Below are 19,052 nucleotides of genomic sequence, written 5' to 3' on the forward strand. Positions count from 1 at the left end.
GCCACTTCGTATCATTGAGAAGGATAAAATGGGAAGTGTAGAGAAGATATTCATTGATCCACCTCTTGGCTGATTCCATAGCATTACAGCAACAGCAAGTAAGAAATAAGAATGGAATACACCGTAAAACCTTCCCCGTTTCTCCAACTGGCCTTTGCCCACAGCAAAAGCAGACCCTGAATTATTTTTATTTTACAAAAATCAGCAATAATTTTTACAATGGCTGGCCATGCAGGTTTGAAATTATTTTAAATACACCTGTTTCTTGAGGAACCGCAGAAGTTAATGACTTAAAGAGTTGTTTCCACAGTTAGGGAAAATCCCTGCCTGTTTGAGCTTTAAACTAGTATTACTGTATAATCAGACACAACTGCTTTCTCTAAATAAAATGTTGCCCCTTCCATTTTCCAACTAGCATTAACAAAAGCAGCAGATATGCCTGTTGCTGTGGAGATTTTGAGTCACAGACCAATCTCTATTCTTCTACCTGACTTATCCTCACAAGTTACAGCAGCTGAAGGTTTTTTTCCCCGTGATACATTTTCTGAACATACATATGTTTTACTGAGTAAACCAGATGGAAAATCATTTGCACATGCTATACTTTCCTATCCTGTGAGTCCAACGGCCAAGTTCATCATCATTATTTCATCAATCCCTTTTCTGTACATCATATTTTTCCATGCCATAGAAAACTCTCCCATCTTTTTGTGTCTTCCCCATATCTTGCAAGCTTTCCCGAGCAGCTCCTGGTGGTTTTCCCCTCTCTGTTCACAGCAGATTTAACTTCTAGTGCCACTGTGCTCTTCGTGTTTTCAGCCTTCAGTTCCCCATTTGTTCGAAGTAGTCCAAATGGCCTCTGCTTCTGTTGCCTGTTTACACGCTCACATGGATGGCACCAGTGATACAGTACAACAAAGGTCGAAAATTAAATCTGTGTACAAAGTATAGATTGTTCCATGGACACGTTCAGGTTGCTGACCTTCTCTTTTTTATCTGTGCTGTTTAAGACCTGGGGTAGATTTTCTTATATTTTAAATAATAGGGTTATTTCATGTCATTCACATCAGGTTTTCACATCTTCTTATTCCTGGATGTGAGTGTTCCCCCCACCAGAACAGGGAGGATGTAGAGAAATCTGTTTGCTGCTTTGCTACCTGAAGAGCTTTAAATGATTATAACTGTTACCAATACAGTTATAAAACCTGTATTGTAGTAGAAAACTATTTCTCAAAATGAGCCAGCAAGCATCTGTATGCTATTTGAGAACCTGAAATATCAGCCTACTGGCATATTTTTGTAGGTGTGATAATCTGAGGAGTTAGTCAAGAAAACACTTATAGGCACAGGTAGTATCTTTTATTAGAAGTGATATACTCGGAAAAAGTAGACAAGCTTTCTTCAGATCTGAAATAGAAGCAGCAGACTTCACAGCTAAGTGCAAGTTTAGAGAAATTGCTTAGAGTTTATAACACAGCTTGTACGAGTGTATATATTTTTGCAGGGTAAATGGCATGGAATAATGGCTACCAGAACCCTTTTTTGTGTGTGTGTCAGGACTTTTAATGTTCACACCAGAATGACCACTTTGATTATGAAGTAGCTCTATTGCTCCCAGACTCCAGAGCCTCTGCTTTCATTGACTGGAAGGCCAGAATACTCAAATAGTGCCAGGTGCTGGTTTAGCTACCTCAGGGACATGCATAATAAAAATCACAAGCATGTTACAAAAAGGAAATGTCATGCCTTTTCACATCTATCTTTGCATCAGCTTCAGCATAAAAGAAAATGAAAAGAAAAAGGAAAAAGAAAAGGAAAAAAAAAAAAAGAAAAAACAGAGGACAGCACAGTTATTGTGGAACAGCAGACAGATCCAACCAGAACTGCCTTTGAAAAAGCCTTAGATAAGGAAGCCTCCAGGAACCTTCAGACACAAACCAGTTTGTCAACAGCACCTTTACCTGTCCATTGACATAATCCCAAACATAAATGAGTTTTACGGCAGCATCTCCAAATGTGTGTTGTTCTCCCGTGGGCATGTGGTGGGTCAGTTTATACCCAAAGGCACAGGGATAGACAGCAGCTTTTTTCAGCAATAAGACTAAAAATACAGCTCATTCTTTCTGTACAAAGTCTGTGGGCAGGCAACTCTTGACCATTTAAGATATATTTGGAAATAACCCATGTTTACAATTATGTGAGTTAGCAATTTCAAGCATTGGCTCTTAAGCTTAACTCTGTGTGTTTGTTTGATTGATTATATAAACAGACGCATACCAAAATCCACTTGCTCTCTTCACCATGAGCCCTGGGTTCTCTGCATCTATGAGAAAATGAAACTCCAACATAACCAAAAAATCCTGATCTGCTTGCTGTCTGGGCCTCAACAGCTGATGACTTCAGCATTTCAGTTTAAGTAAAGAAAGGTGAATTTTGGTTCTTTGCCCAAAGGATTGAAGTCTGCAAATTGTGACTTTTACCTATACTCCATCACACATAATTTAGGAGTCTAAGAAACCTGGTGAGATTTGGGACATTTGGTCCCAAAGAGATTGGGGACCAATCCAGTCTATATGGAAAAGACATCTCAATATTGCTTTTCATACTTCCATGAAAGATAATATTATCTTTTTCCCTGAAGATAAGCAGAGAAAGTTCTAGTCAAACCTATCACAGAATCCCTTGCCACCTTGACAGCACAGGAAGCTTGGGTGTCTCTTATGTGTTTTCCTACATGAGTCTTCCAGTGAAACTAATAGGAAGCCTTTGGGGGCCAGTCTTTCCAGCCATCTTCTGAGGATGGGTGTGTGATGACAACACCCACCTCTTCTGAAATAATAAAGCAATTGGAGCCTTTCCCTGAGAAGTGGGAAACCTTGATTCTAGGCCCCACTCAGTTTGGGTGGGAGTAGTTACTTTTAGGCCTTTTGAGGATTTAAGAGGGCTTTTCATCTCAGTGTACGTTCCAGCAAGGTTGGACAAGAGACAGGTATCTCTCTCTGATAATACTTTTTGTTAATGGTAAAAAAATCAGGGAACCAGCAGGTGAAGTAGGAAGACACTTAAGGAGCACAAAAACCTACACACCTGGGTAGCCCCTAGGTGTCATGAAGTTTGCTGATGGCCCAGGATTTCAGGGATCTCCCCAGCATCATATACATTCATTTTGCTGTCTCCTGTGATTTTTAATACTTTATGAGCAAAAGACAACTGATCGTATATAGAACCAAAAAGTCATACATTTTGAAAAGCTTTTGCCGCTTCTAGACTTTTCAGGTTCATTTTAGTTATTCTTTTGTATCTTGTTCTAATACCATTTTACTTTACACATCAAGGTCAGTTCTTAGAGGATATTGAGCAATTAAATGGCTTAATTACAGTGCCTAAATAAATATACTAAGTGAGGAAATTGAAGGTCTGAGTAATTATCCTAACACAAAAATCCTTGCTTATTTCATCTTTCTTCTCGCTGATAAGCAGTAGCTGTTATGCTTGTTTAAATTTTTCCAAATAATTTTTAGCACTTCCTTCCAGTCAGGCTTTGAATTTTTCTAGGTAATTCATCAAAATGTTTCAGAACTGGTTGGTAAATGAATTTTCTAAGCATTTTCATAAGGCTGTGATAAAGGGACACTTTAGGAGTTCAAGTAGGAGCTAAGTTTATACTCTTCACTAATAGGATCACTATACAGGATGTGACATCAGGAAGGAAGTACACTGTAAGCTGAAGAAACAGCCCAGAGAAATAACATGGCTACTGTATTTTTCTGTACATAGGACAAGAAAACACAGTAATACTGCTGGGAAGTTTCATATGTACAAGATTGTTTGCATGTAATTCTCCTGAGAATTATAATACAGCTTTGTGGAAAACTGGGTTTTAGATTAACCTGGTTTTTGGTTGTTTTTTGGTTTTTTTCTTAAATGAAAAGCATCACTTGAAAAATTGTCCAGGAGAGAAAAAGAGCCTCCTCTGTGCATGTGGGTGCTGCGCCATCAAAATTTAAAAGAGTATGGGGAAAACATAGCTCATACGAATGTGTGCAGATAGCCAAAAGGTAAAAATTAGGGAAAAACTGAAGCCAGAGTTGCTCATTAAAGCATGGTGGAACCGCTGCAACGTCTGCAGAAGTGCCTTGAGGGCTGTTTAGCAAGAGCTTCTCCACTCTATAGTCATTTGGCCGACACACATGTGGACTGTGTAGCAACCTGATGAAAGGCAGCTGTGTCTGCATGGTGCTTGCAGATCAGGGCCTTTAGTTTGAAAAGAATTGTAAGAAAGAAAATAGCTGTATAAAATATTGACTAGTGTACAGAAGGTCAAGCCTGTGAAAGAGGTCAGGCAGGTAATCATCAAAATTAGAGATAAAAGAGACCACTATGTTACTTAGTCTGTTCACCAGCCTAGTGAAGAGTGTTCAGCACAGCATAACATAAACACATCTGAGAGTGGGTGTTGTTAGACCTCTAAGACTGGAACAGGCTGCCCAGCCTAACTGATCAGGAATTTAAAATTAGACTTGTTACAGAAGGGACTCCTATGCCACAGTGAATAACTACCTCAGAGATAGACAAGATAACCAACAAGGGCTGTTTGTAACTCAAAACATAAGGATTCTCTGCTCCTGTTAGCATTTTATCATGATCAAAACCATTACCTTTAAAAAAGGAAAGCAGGGAATATTTAATGGCTAGTATGTGAAACTATGTGTTAGGTGTTAATTTTGGGGCAAACACCTTAGACCGAGAAAAATAATTACCTATCAGTTGTACACATAGCTCATACTCTTTCAACAGTCAGGAAAAAAAATAAAGGGTATTAGTCATCTTGCTTTATTGCATAACTTTGATTACCATGTAGTATCAGAAAGGGATTTCTCCCTCTACCCTAGGGATTATTAACTGCCTTATGGGAGCACTGCACTGATGGAATTAGCCAGTGATGGGGAAAGGAGAGTAAATCAGGTGGACCAGTAGTTTGTTCTGTTCTGGCAAAACCTGCAGCACGTTTTCACACAGGTTCAGGTGCTGTATTTCTAAGCGCTGAATTCTTTTCTAATACTGCTGTCATCTTTCTAAAATTGCTTTTTCTTGAAGATAACCAATTCCTTTAACTATCCCTCAGAAAAACAGACAGAGGCTGGGGGAATGAGAGACACAGAGACTGTTAAGTGAACGAGACCGTGCGTACGCTTTTCCATATTTAGCTCTATTGCTTACAGCCCACACTCCTCTGAATCCATATCCAAACTATGAGGATATTATTTTTTTTACAAATAATGCTCATGTGCCTTTTATATGTTTTGAATTATCACTACCTTCCCTCTTTCCAGAAAATCTCTCTTATTTGGGACCTTTCTTTGTATAGTGCCTTGAAGAATTTCAGGTTTTTCATTGAGCAGGGAACTGAACAAAAGTGAAGGTAAAGATTATTTTTCTTATAGGGCAGAATTCAGTAGAGCAATGTTTAAGGTATTCAAATTGCAGCTTTAAAGATCTCAATCAAGGCTTTGGAGAAAAAAACCAATAACATCAATGATGTCTGAAATTTTCTGAAGTCTTGCTACTGCATTTGCAAGTTGGTTTGTTGTCTGCTGAAAGACATACAGTCATTCTGAAGGACAAATAATTGTTTCCATTTTAGGACTGGAAGTGCCATTCAGTAACCTGAAACTGTCTCTACTGATTTCCTTTTATCTTGCAGGTGACTGTTGCTCTTTACTTGCTAATGTTATTCTAGGCGTGAAATAAACATAAAGCAAATCAGAATTTTTGTTCGAACACCATTTTTTTCTGGCAAAATATTGTCATATTCCTGCATTACCTTCTTGGGCAATACCATTCCCTGGCAATCTTTCCCAGGAGAGCAAAGCATCACCTACAGAAGCATAGCTATACTTTGGCTCTTTGCCTTAGCAAGAATTCTGGAAGTTTTCTGGGAAAACGAAACTGAAGTGCAGGGTTATAAGAGGAAACTTTGGATTAGAGCAATGAGGGCTGCACATCTTCTTTGCAGCTTTTTCACTAAGTATGTGGTCTTCACTTTGACCTCCCTGGAAATGCAGCACTTGTCCTGCCTTTAGACTGTAGCAGAGGGACACTCTCAGCCTCTCACTGCCTGCAGAACATTGTGAACAGCTCTCCTCCACAATAATTACAGCTACTCGAGCACAAACAACTTCCTACTCTTACAGCTTGCACTGCAAGAACACCTAATGGCCAAACACAAGATCAAGGTCCTGCTGTTTTGCTAGCTTCACATGCACACGAGGAGAAGCAGCCCGTGTCTCAAACAGCCTGAGGAATAAATAGAAAAAGAAGATCGAAATTACTAGAATACACAGGACAGGTCAGATTTTTTAATGAGGTGTGCCAGGCACAGGGTGTGTGCAAGATTCAGATGCATTCCTGGGGCAGCATGAGGTGACTGCCAAACAAGAGTCCAGTGTAGAAGGATCGGACCAGACAGGTCTGAAGAGTTCTTCCCTAGGTCACGCAGCAGGTCTCAGAGTCAAAGGGAAAGGAATTGCACCCACCATCAACCCGGCCGCAGAGAGACAGCCCCGGGGGCCCTGCGGGCCGGCAGACCCGCAGCACAGCGCTGTGCAGAGGTGCTAGCTTGGTGGGGCACCCCTCTAGCACGGCACCATGCCCTGCTGCTTGTGTCCACAGCACACTGACTGGGGCTCAGCATCACGCTGGTGCAGCCATCCTGCTTCCCCTTCTGCAGGAGCCTCACACCTTCTACTGTTTTCAAGTCCAGAGCCCCAGGGCCAGCTCACAGAGAGAACTTGCTATGGAAAACAGCCTTTCTTCTTAATCAGATCCCTTTAGAAGCCCATTTAAGAAGAGTCTTGTAGCACTAGATTGTCTTGATCTCTTTTCTCAGCTGAAGAAAGAGAATGATCTGCTGAACCATGACTCTTAGCTGTTGAAGGGAGGCTGTTTGCTTTGTTTGAAATTGTGCACTGGAAAAAAGTCTTCCCAAAATTAAGGGAGATTGCCTAGAATGTAAGAAATAACAGTCACTGGCAAATGACTTCCATACAATTTTAGGGATGCAAGCATCCAACCCTAATGGGGGTAAAGAGGGGGATCAGGAGGAAATTGTCCCAGTAAGTGTAAGAAGCTAAACAAATAAGTTCATTAGCTTTATGCAGTGCAGAAATCCAAAGCCAACAGTAATTTTAATGAAAATAGGAACGGATATAATCTCTTTACGCAGACAACATTCCTCTCACCCCAAATTCCCTCCCCAGAGAGCTTACAGATAGACGGGCTGGATTCTCACTGCAGTATAACTTTGATACCCCTCTGTCACGCTCCAGAAGTCCGCAGCCGTATGTTTTCCTTGGACTGTACTTACTCAGGCAGACCATGTTTCTTCCCAAGAGAAGCATAAAATATCATTGCTTCAAAGTTCTCCTTCACTGCAACTTTTATCTCCAGCTGCCTGTGTGTTTAGTCTCCACTTCCATCGTTACTATACAGCCCCTCTGTCTATGAGCGTGGAAGGGAAGTTTTAAGTCTGCACATATGACAGGGCCTTAGGTATTACGGAGCCAACTGAAATGCCACTGCCAAAAACGGCTTGGTGAGATTGCTGGGTCTTCAGGCAAATTCTAGACATTAAGCCCAGGGTTCGTGCCACTTTCACGTACACACCTGAGTTAGGATCACCCCAGGCTTCCTGTATAATCAATGAAGAGAAATAAGACACTCCAACTCAAACTGGCCACAGGATAAGTGGCCTCTGGAAGATAAGGCTGTGCTTCCCCAGACTGCAGGGAGACCCTATAGTGACGATGCTGCACAACGTCACACTGTCCTTCCATTTCCCCAAACAACTCACGGATTTCTCTTGACAACTGCAACCTTCATTCCTTTCAAGAGATGCTCAGTTGTGATTGCCTAGTTGACAGGGGGAATACACATTTTATACCTTAACATCATAGTTTGCCTCACCATGTATGGTTTTATGTACGATGCAAAACCCATCCTCACCGGCCAGGAAGGTCCCAAAGTGCATCACTGATCATGAGCTGTACTTACAGATTTTTTTGAGCTTTGGCTATAAGATGAATTAGTTTTGCTCCCTGGTGGGTGGGCTGTAATGTCATGCAATTTTGCTTGGTTTCCAGTGTTTCACAGTTTTGACTCCTCTGGCATTACTTCAGAAGTTAATTTTAGAAAATTAGTGCCAACGACCCTGCAAGATATTTGTGTAAATGCTATTTGCTGGAGCAGGTGAAAATGTCTTGCAATGGTCCACGTATAATAACTCTTCGCTGCTAGGGTAACAGGAATGTGAAAGGGTGCTTTGCCCTGACCGAGCATATCAGGAAAAGTTTTGCAAGACTAGTGTAAACCTTTTTGTTAGCATGAAGCTTAGAGGAAGCAATTACTACAAAGCCTACAGTTTGGTGTTCAAATAAAGGAAAATGGACCTTTTGGGAGATTTGCATGTAATCATTTGCAGAGAACTTCATCCTTTATATTGGGTGTTCTGGATCAGATAGAGCATTAGTGTCAGATTGAGAGAGGCCATTTCACGGGCAGCTCATCAGCCTTCCTACTGATTACATTATTCTTTTACAAGTTGGGTTCGAGGAAAGCTGCACAAGCTTTTGTAATGCTGATCCATAATTAGGATTGTTTATACTGTCTCTATCAGAAGACATTCTTTCTTTCTTGATCCTTATTTCTTTGATTTTGAAAGAGATACAAGCAATCTCCCATATATTTGGAAATTACATTACCTGTTTGTGCTTTTGAATAACAGCACAATCTCAGCCTTGGAGACTGATGTTTCAGAAAATGGTGTAGCTAACTTACACAATCTGTTTCTACTGTTGTGCCTACAAATGAGCAAGCTGAGTATCCGGCTCAGGCAATTGCCCGTGTAATTTTCGAAAATCCGCCGTATTATTTTCTTGTGTTGGCAAAAAATTATAAGTGTGGCTGTGCTGCTCCAGAGCACCCCAAGCCCTGGAGGAACTGCATTTCAGAAGGGAACAATTTCCTCCCTGCTCCTCTCCATCTTGCTCAATGGATAATTGTTTTCTGCTGTTTTGGGTCAGGTTAGTAACCTCAGGAGCGGGAGGAAAGGAGATCTGAGGTCTGGGTAATTTCTTGTCCCTTTCTACCTTCTGCTTCATTTGAGGAATAATTGGATAAGGCCCAAAGGCTCAGTCCATGACCTGTGCTGGGACAGCGGCAGATAACAGGCATAGAGTTGTGCTTTTATATATCTCAGCGTCACATCGTCCCTCACAGAGCTGCCGCCATTCTAAACATTTTCCACCCAAAGGAAGGCTGACCCACGGTCTGACCTGTAGGAACAACAATGTTCCTGAGTTCCTGCTGACAATGACTTTGTGACTTCCTTGATAGAGAATGCACCATCCTGGCAAATGGATAAAGAAAATCGTTGCCTGTCTTCACAGCATAGGGGAGGAAAAAAACACAATTTGGAAGAGTAACACAAATCACACAAATCACCCACAAAGCAGGTGAAGTCCATGTAACATATGTTCTTCATACTCCACTTCAGTCCAAGTGAATTTATTCATTCCTTCTTAACCTCGCATGGCCCTTTTTTCCAATATGCCAGTCTTCATACAGGGCATCTGATTATTTCTCATTTTCGAGGCCCAACTACTCATTTCTTAATTTTGGTGACATGGCAGCTGCCCAGGTTTTTCTTGTTAAGATAATATTCATTTGTCCCCTTTATTTCATTTATTTTCCCCTCTGGCTCCGTAGTTATAAATCAAATACACCAAATTAAATTAAATAAAATCAACATAAGTGCAGGTGATATAAGTTCAGGAAATATAAATAACTGAGTATTTTTCCAAGGCTGCTTTTTTAATCAATTCTAAACACAAGATATATATTCCCTGTTGAACTAAGAATGTTGTGACCACCTATTGTTAAAGAACAGCAATAAATCTGCGCAACAATTCCTTACTCCTATGATTCACTGACATGTTTTGCCAGACAGCTAGTTCAGCTTGCTCTTTTTCCAGAGGTGTTTAATGCTGTCCGCGGGAAAGGCATGATACGCTGCCTTGAGAAAGGCGTGAATGCTCTTTGTCCCTTAGGAAAATCCCTTTTTCTCCATCTCTGAGGGAGCGAGGCTCCTGGATACTAAAACAGTCTTTTACCATGTGACAATCAGGACTCGTCTTCAAATAATATGTTCCCCTTCACCTTGAAAAGCAAAACGCCAGATATTCTCCCACTCCCCTCCCCATCGCAGCAGGATCTCTGGTGCCCTGAAATACCAGTCGAGCGAATCGCTGCCTTCTATATTCTGCAGGGAAGTGAACACCACCACGCAGGCAGAGCACTACCCTCCCCACCTTGTCCCGTGTGCTGTCAGCAATCCATCTCAGAGGTGCTGCCTGGGATGTCCTGGTGCCCACTGCCTGGCACCTTTCAAATGTGGCTCTTTCTCGTAAGAAGATCTCAGCCCTGCAGCGCTGCTTCATGCTTGTGGGGTTTTAATCAGTCAGATATGGTGTGGGATGAAATTGCCTGAGTTTTAGATTTATTTATTAATTAATTTTGTCAGGCAGAGGTACCTAAGTGTTTCTGTTGTGTGTGCAGGTCATGGTTTTCTCCAGCACAAGACTAGCTACAGTTTTAATACAGATCAGTCAGACTTAGTTTCAATGTCAATAAAAATCACGCAAAACCACTGCGCAAAGTGAGAGGAAGACAAAAAAAAGAAGTGCATCTGCTTACACTCTCTTTCTTTTGACAGGACAATACAGCCAGCCAGCACACTACAGAAAACACTGCTGTCATTTACACAGCCCTCCTACAAACACACGGCACATACCAGTGCCTTACAGCTTAAAGGCCAGAGCTGTGTTGTGATGTCTTGTTTGTAATGGTGCTTACTGGGACTGGTGCACCAGTACCATTGCTAGAAACTTTCATATTTTACATTTGTATAGAGGCTAAGCATTTTCAGCAGTATAACTTAATGCAAAAGTTCTTACGTGAGAACTACTGTAGTTGCTGTACTGAGGTAGTCACGATGACAGAACTTCTGCCCCTCCTTCCCCTGTCCTTCCTGCATGGTGGGAATTCTGCGAATTTAAAATATTTTGAGTGTGACAAACAGCCTTTTAGAATATTTCAGTGGCTAGAGATACAGTATCCAGATACAGGAAACAATGGCATTTTGACCCAAATTACTTCAGTTCTCTCTGTCTCAGTTTCCTTCTCTGTCAGAAGTATAAGTGTGCTCCCCAGACAATCTGATTTTTGCTGCCAATCTGATAACAGATCCCAACAGATCTGATAACGGTATTTCAAAGCTTACATACTCAGTGCTTGTAAAGTTCTGGAAGATTCTTTGTTGAAGCTTCATAGAAGAAAGTACCATGGGGAAAAAAGCTGATATTAATGATTTGTTGATTGCAGATAATACCATTCTCAGTATACTGAACACTATTAAATCCTGTTGCCTTGTGGTATCAGTTCTGTGAAAAGTCAGCATTTGTACATCCACACTTTTTCACCTCTTTTGGGACAAATTGTAAACATATGGGTATAATCCACTGAATGTAGTCTATGAAACAATTTACTGTCCTTCATTTAAAAGTATCTCCTTGAGTGTTCTGTATTCCCGGCAGCCCTTCTATTCACACTACCATGAACACACCCGTTTTAAATCAGCTCTTGATCTCTGAAGGCCAAATCCTGCGAGACAGAGTAATTCTAGAGACACACAGTATTCTGAAATATTACAGCCAAATGTGTAGCATAAACTGAAGGCATGTTTATTGTTTGTCTTACTTTCCCCTAACTGTTTAGAGTCTGCTCCGGTTGTCTCTTCCCTAAATTTAAAGCGGTTGCCTGAATTTTGCAGAGTTCCTTAGTTAAGTTGGGAAACAGATTCTTTGCGTTAACCTATTTCCAAAGTTTGTGTTTCTTAAGTACTTTCATAAATCTACCGCAGACTGTAACATATCTTCCCAGGTTTTTTTTAATCTCAATCTGAAAAGCTGGCACATAGCTAAAATAGAAGTTTATGTTCTGTTTTCCTCTGAATATGTGCAAGTAACATATCATTCATATAGAGACATTCAACTTCTATTATTCCTGCCCCAAGTCCAAAGAACATAATTTTGACTGTTCACTGCAAGCGGATATATAAGATTGTTACAAATTGATGCCAAGGGGCCCATACTTGGAATCCGTTTTGTTTTTCTTTGAGTTAGCTTCCAAATTGCAAGAGTGTGCATAATGAATGTGTTATCTAGTCCTTCTGTTTTGTATTTTTGAAGGAGAAACAGCACATACCGCAAAGTGACTTGGCCTACTTGCTCAGGTTCCATAGCAACCCAGTATTGCTGCGAATTCATTTTGTACTAATCAATTAGAAATTTTGCTCTGGCAGCTGGAATGAAAGTTTATGGGCCGAATCCTGCTTGTTTTACTTGGACCTGCAGTCGCAGTAAATTCAGTGAGATACTTGTCTGAGAAGGATAAGAACTTGTATCTTTCATCTCTCGGTTTATTTTTTGTGAAAAGGTCAGATTTAATTTTTGGTTTTCTGTCCAAGCAGAGAAAAGGAGGCAATTCTCTTAAAGGATCCACAACTTAACACACCCTTGCCTTACAGAGTTGCTGACAGGTTAAAAAGGAAGGTACCGCTTTGCTCCCCATGCATTTTAACTGCATGTTGTCAGCACAGCTGAGCAGCACACACCTTCCAGCCAGCAGCCTGTAAAGTCTCCTGTTGTGTCCACCCCAATATTGCATGCCCAAAAGGGAATTTTCCAGGGAACAGGGTGGTACGTGCCAGCGCTCTTTCCAGCAGCGCAGCCCGCAGAATCGTGGTTAGCATGCACGGTTCCGAAGCACCCTTCCCCTGTAAAGGTCAGCTCATGCGCTGCTGGAGGTGCGTGTAACGACTGTGAAAGCCCACGGGAACTTCTCATGGGCACTCTGAAATGGTGCAGTTGATGAAAAATCCAAAGTTTTAATTAAAGAGGTTTTAGTCTTGTTGTTTCTTTTTTTTTTTCATAATTTTTCTTTTATCCTTGCCAAAACAGCAATACTGGGATATGGGAAAAGCCTGTACCGAAAAACCCAACCTGCAACCATGTGGAAATGGCAGAAGGTTTCTGATGTGGGCTGACAAAAGCACTGACATTTTGCTTTTAGGGTTACGATTCCAAATTCAGCTCATTCTGCTCCTGCTCTTTAGGTCCAGACTACTGAGTTCATATGCCAATAAGCCAAGCGTGCTGTCTGACCAAAACACAGGGAGAGCACTGGGGGTCTACTGTCATCTACCACACACATTTTTTTGCCAGCGGTAGCCATACCATTAGCCTCCTTTTTATGCGCTTTTACTGGTCTTTGGGTAAATGAGTCAGAGGCTTGAAATAATTTTTTTCATCTAGCTTGTCTCTCTCTCAATGGCTGGAAAGATGTGTCCTCCAGTTACAAGGTACACTGAAAAACTGTATGGGTCTATAGGAAGACATAGGTTTAACACTTTCTTTCCATTTCACTCATTATCACACTAGAATTCAGGCTCCGACTACACAGTATCAGAAATACGTATCATCCTGTTTTGTAACAAATGCATAGCAAATCAAAGTCATGATTTAAACTTTAATACATGTCAGGGCTCATCAGATCTCCATTGCAACGAAGAGGATGACGCAGAGTAGACTTTGCTCCTTCAAGAGCACATCAGAGTTAGAGCTGAACCGCCATTTGCGTGTCAGGGTCTGTGACTGGGAAAGCAATGCTTATCCACTTGCACGTGCTCCCTTTTTAGCTGTCTCTCTCCAGCTCCTACCAGTAGTTAACACAATTTATAAGCAATTTATAAGACCTGCATATGCCAGGGAGGTGACATCCAAGGGCTTACCTTGAGAAAAACTGATGACCAAGGCAGAAAGAAACTCAGCAGAACCAGCTTTGGGGGATTTAAATGTTAAACCCACTTTATTGTTTTGGGTTTGTGTCCTTTTCTAAAGTGTTCATGTTGTGTTTAGGAAGGAATATTGTACACCTGTGTTGTGTGCTATGTTATGTTCAAAATGTGTTTTTTTAAGAAACAGATCATTCTTTAAGTTTGCTGGTTTTCTTGTGCTGTTATTCTTTTATTTTGATGGATTTTGCATGATAATGTTTCAGTATTTGGGAAAATGTGGGAGATTAATCATTATGACTTTCAGATCAAATGTACCAAGGGGAAAAGCTCATGTTTAAATGCATTGTCCTGTATTTTAACCTATTATATGTCTGTGTTCATATTCCCCATGTTTTTATTGATGTACTGCACATATCTGACCTCCACGTTTGCCTGGTAGTTTTTTCACCAATTTGGGGGTTCTGATTTCCCAGTTGTTTAAAAATCTGATTGGACTAAGACCCTGATAACCATTAATTATTTACAGTATGCTTTTCAAATTGGATCTACTTAACCTCCATGTACCTGATCCAATTTCCTTGCAGTCAGGTGAAGCTCGTCCTTCATGAGGGGCAGCTTTATGTAAAATATTATCCAAGAACCTAATTTGCTGCATTTCTCATGATTTAATCAATGAAATGACACTGTACTGAGCTTTGCTTCTGTGCTGTCTCAGTGTGTTGGTTTGCTGACATGCTTTAGCACCCCATAGCAATGCCTGGCTCTGCCCTCCACTTTCTGCCCCTGTGAGGGAGATTTCAGCCTGCTTGCCTTATAAACTCGATGAGGGAATGGTTAAACCCAATCCTCAAAAGGACTTTATTCTTTCAACATGAAATCTGAAATAATTTACCTCACAATACGTTGGGCAAAACTCCTTTAGTACAACGCAGCCCGGTGTTGACACTTGGCCTCGTCGGCAGCATGTGCCTGCTTCGTGGCACAAAGCGTATCTCGCACCGGCGGCTCCCTCCAATGCCAACATCTTAAAAACCCCGATGGATACGAGTTTTAAGGGACGGTTACCACCCCAGGGACAGCGGCGGTCCCCTCAGAGCCAGCGGGCAGCTATGTGCAGTCGGCCGCCCCTCAGGGACTGCTGCCCCGGCGGGGCAGGCGTCGGGGGGCGGGGGGCGGTGTGGAGGGGCGGCCTTCCCTCGTGCCCCAGCTCAACTTTTTTGTCTCTCTGTCTGTGTTTTGTCGTTTTTTCGTTTATTTTATTTTTGTGTTTGTTTTTTTTTTTTTTTTTTCTCCCCCCTTTTCTCTGTGTGTGTGTGTGTTTGTGGCCCGCAGGTCCTCCCCTGCGTTGTTCGTCCGCCTCCTCCACCCCCCCCGAGCAGTCCCCCTCCCCTCCCCCCTCGCCGCCGGCCAATGAGGGCCCGGGGCGGTTGCTGGGCAACGGCGCGGCCCAGCCGGCCGCGGACTCTGACTCTGAGGAAGAGTTTGTCCCTAATTCATTCTTAGTTAAAAGTGGCTCTGGAAACCTCTGTGTCGCCGCCAACGGTGAGTGACTCTACCTACTTTCCTTGCTCGTCTGACAGCCGTGCGCGGGGATGGAGGTTGGCTGGGGACGCGGCTGTGCCCTTTGGGTTGGTTGGGGGGGGGGGGGGGGGGATGTTGTTTTTAAAATTAAATAAATAAATGAGTTGAGGAGGGGGATAAAAGGGCGGGGGGGGGGGAATCACATCACTTCGTAAAGGTTGAAGCATGCAGCATTGGAAAGGTTCGTGCTGGCTGCTGTGCGTGTGGCTGGGTGGCTGTGGTGAGGGATGAGCCACCCACTGTGGTACCTGGGCAGAGCTCAGAAACTTCACATGAGTTGAAGGTTGGAGCCCTCTCCTTTTTGGGGTGGATTTTGGGTTTGTTTGGCCTTTTTTTTTTTTTTTTTTTAATTAGAAAAACTCACCAAAGAAACCCTCATCTCTGTGAGGGCAGCAAGGTGCAGGCTGGGGGCTGGCAGGGCTGAGGGGAGGGTGCCCAGGTGGGCTCCCGCCACTGCCGGCCCTGAGCAGCTGAGAGCAGCCCGGAGGCTCCCGCCGCTGTCAGAAACCTGTCACCAAAAGGCTGCATGGGTGGAAAAGGGAATGCCAAAAAAACTCAGTTTCCTCGTGAGTTGTGACAGTGGCATCTGCACTGTGTGCTCAGCCTCAGAGGCCAGAGGAGGGTGTCTGCATCCACATCTCCCTCGGAGGCGCTGGGAGATGCCCTCAGGGTAAGTATTTGAGGCGGCAGCACAACCTCCTGCTTCTGGGATGCTCCGAGACTCCCGATGGGAGCTGAGGGTGCTCAGCACAGCCGGATGAACCGTGCTGCTTAAACTTCAAGAAGAGGAATGAGATTCACAGCGCTATGCTGCAAAGACAATGAGTCATAAACGGAGAGGTAACGCTCGTTGGCAAAGAAATGTGAAATTTCATCAAGGGTAGTGTAACCTGACGAAGTGCAGATTACAGCAGTGGAATAGCAGTGGCCACTCAGGCCGCTGCCATCCGGCTTGAGTGATAATTGCTCACAGGTCTGATTTATGATGAAGGAGAAGGCATTCAAAGATATCTTGAAAGAGAGAAAGAAAGGTGAGAGAGAGGTTTACTGCAGCTGGCAACAGCTTAACTGCATTTATGTTAAGCTTCTAAGAAGGTTTCCTAGTATGCTGTTATCTCCAAGTAAGGAGAGAAAGTTTGACATTTAATTTGTGTGTGCCTTCCCCCGCCCCTCTTCCCCAGCTTCCCTCTTCTTTTCTTTTGTTGCATTTGTTATGGTAAAAACAAACTTTCCTTTCAGGGTTTTTCAAAGGAGAAGGTTATCTCGTCTGAATTGTCATCCTAAGGAGAGTAGGGGGAAATACAGTGTCGTATTCATTCAGGAAACTGCTTAAAATTCATATCCTCTGTTCAGCTTCCCCCCTCCCCTCCCACCCTGTAACACACACACACACATACACATCTGACTCCTTGCAGTTGCAGTACATTGAAATCTGAAATCATGTAGATGACCCTCTTGTTGGAAATAAAGCCAAACTCACACTTCACCTCATGTTTTCAACATCATTATGTATGTACTTTCTCTTTGTTCATTGAGGGAATATATATGTACACATACACACACACCCTCCAGGTAAAAAAAAAAAGGGAAGAAAGAGAAAGCGAGATTAAAGACCTTAATCTCTTCTTTTACTAATTAGCTGAACAACAGAAAAAGCATTGTTCAGAGTCCATGGTGGGTTGACGACATTATTGTATTATTGATGTGCTGGTGAGTTAGTTAGACTTTAGGCTTTTCAGCTTCCTGCTTATTTATCCTCTTTTTTTTTCTCAGTGCTTTTTGCATCGGCTTGTAGACATACTACATTCCCTGAGGCCTTCTTTGTGTGTAGGATTCAGCAGGTTGGTAATAAATATATCGCACACAAAGACAGGGCGTCTGGGGTCTCATTTGCGTGCTTATTCTAGTTGTTCGGTAATCACAAGTGCAGGTAGTGCCAGCACACTGGTGACCTGTTAGGATCAGCTCAGCGTCACTCTGCTACCAGGAGAAAAACAAAGGAGACTTATTATGCCACCTATCAACCCATAATCTGAGAGTTCACATGAATAAGAAGCACAGACCATACAAGCCCATCATGTCTAAAACCCAGAGACTCTTCTGACCTCTGTAAATGGATTTAATTGCTTTAGTTCCTTAACGTTCTGTTTCTATGAGGCTTAGTCAGCTTAAACTTTGAATGACAAAGGCAGGTCTTTATGTTCCTTAAATGGTGAAAATTAGTAAAAGCTTATTTTGGTTAGGACTAAGTTTAATACAGTTAGAGCACTCATTCTTGGAGAATAGTAGCTGTCTCAACAGCAGGACAGCCTGAGAATGCTGTCCAAAGGATTTGTGTTGCACTTTTTAATTGATTGTGGCTAGGTTTTCTTACCACAGCTGTGTAAACTCAGCCTCAGAGAAGTCCATCCAAAGTAACTAACACCCAGGGAACAGCACTGCTGTTACAAATCCCCATGTAAATTGCAAATATAATGCACATGGAACTTAAGAAACATGCTACTTTTTGAAGATACAGTAGGCTATTCTTTATCTAAGTTCCTTTCATTCCAGAAAGGTAATAATGCCCATAATATTATTTCTACACTTCCAGGAAAATGTCCAACTAAACTTTCAGATGAAGGCTGGAACAAACTAAGAAGTATATAAACATGCAGGGATCTTATACGGCTTTTAATTTTGTATTGGATGTATTAAGAGCCATTGTTTGATTCTTTTTACTTGTAAGGTAAAATTTAAAACATTAAAAATCCCCAATTTTTATTGTACTTATACTGCCAGCAGGTACTTAATTTTAAGGAAAAAAAGATTTTTCAGACTTGGATATTTTCAGTTTTGGTTTTATGTATGTCAACTCCAGAAGACTTTTTCTTTTACCTAAAATTACTCAAAATAACTAGGATGTGAATATCTGCATTTCATAGAATCACAGACTGGTTTGGGTTGGAAGGGACCTTTAAAGACCATCTAGTTCCAACCCCCTGCCACAGGCAGGGACACCTTCCACTAGCCCAGGTTGCCCAAAGCCCTGTCCAACCTGGCCTTGAACCCTCCCAGGGAGGGGGCAGCCACAGCATCTCTGGGCAACCTGTGCCAGTGTCTCACCACTCTCGCAGTAAATAATTTCTTCCTTATACCAAATCTAAATTGATCCTCTTTTAGTTTAAAACCGTTACCCCTTGTCTTATCACTACAGGACCTCGTAAAAAGTCTCTCTCCATTTCCTTATGAGCCTCCTTTAAGTATTGAACAGCCACACAGAGCCTTCCCTTTGCCAGGCTAAACAGCCCCAACTCTCTCAAACATCTCAGGATGTTTTCTTTCAGAAACCTTAAAATTTCCTGATTTGAGGATTTCAGCACTATTTAAAAAGCAGGCTGCCTTGGGGTATCTTAGTAGACATTCAGAAACACTAATTAGTTCTTCAGGTTTCTCATCAGTCAGTATATGTATGTACTGGTGTGTAGGTATAGATGTATATGACTGATGAGAGGCCAGAACTATCTGAAGACATCCAATCTTTAATCTGATTGTTTTAAGAAACTAACAAATGCTCTGT

At 42.1% G+C, this 19,052-nt stretch overlaps 1 protein-coding gene across 1 annotated transcript in view; it reads left to right on the top strand.

Annotated features, from left to right (window-relative positions):
• The window catches only part of TENM4 (teneurin transmembrane protein 4), a 508,875-nt gene that overhangs the window by 227,990 nt on the left and 261,833 nt on the right, over positions 1-19,052 (top strand). Inside the window, exon 5 of the mRNA XM_074816409.1 lies at positions 15,245-15,454. Coding sequence (XP_074672510.1) covers positions 15,245-15,454 — 210 coding nt within the window. The remainder of the gene's footprint in view (positions 1-15,244; positions 15,455-19,052) is intronic.

Source organism: Strix aluco, chromosome 2, assembly GCF_031877795.1.
Source record: "Strix aluco isolate bStrAlu1 chromosome 2, bStrAlu1.hap1, whole genome shotgun sequence".
NCBI classification, from domain to species: domain Eukaryota; kingdom Metazoa; phylum Chordata; class Aves; order Strigiformes; family Strigidae; genus Strix; species Strix aluco.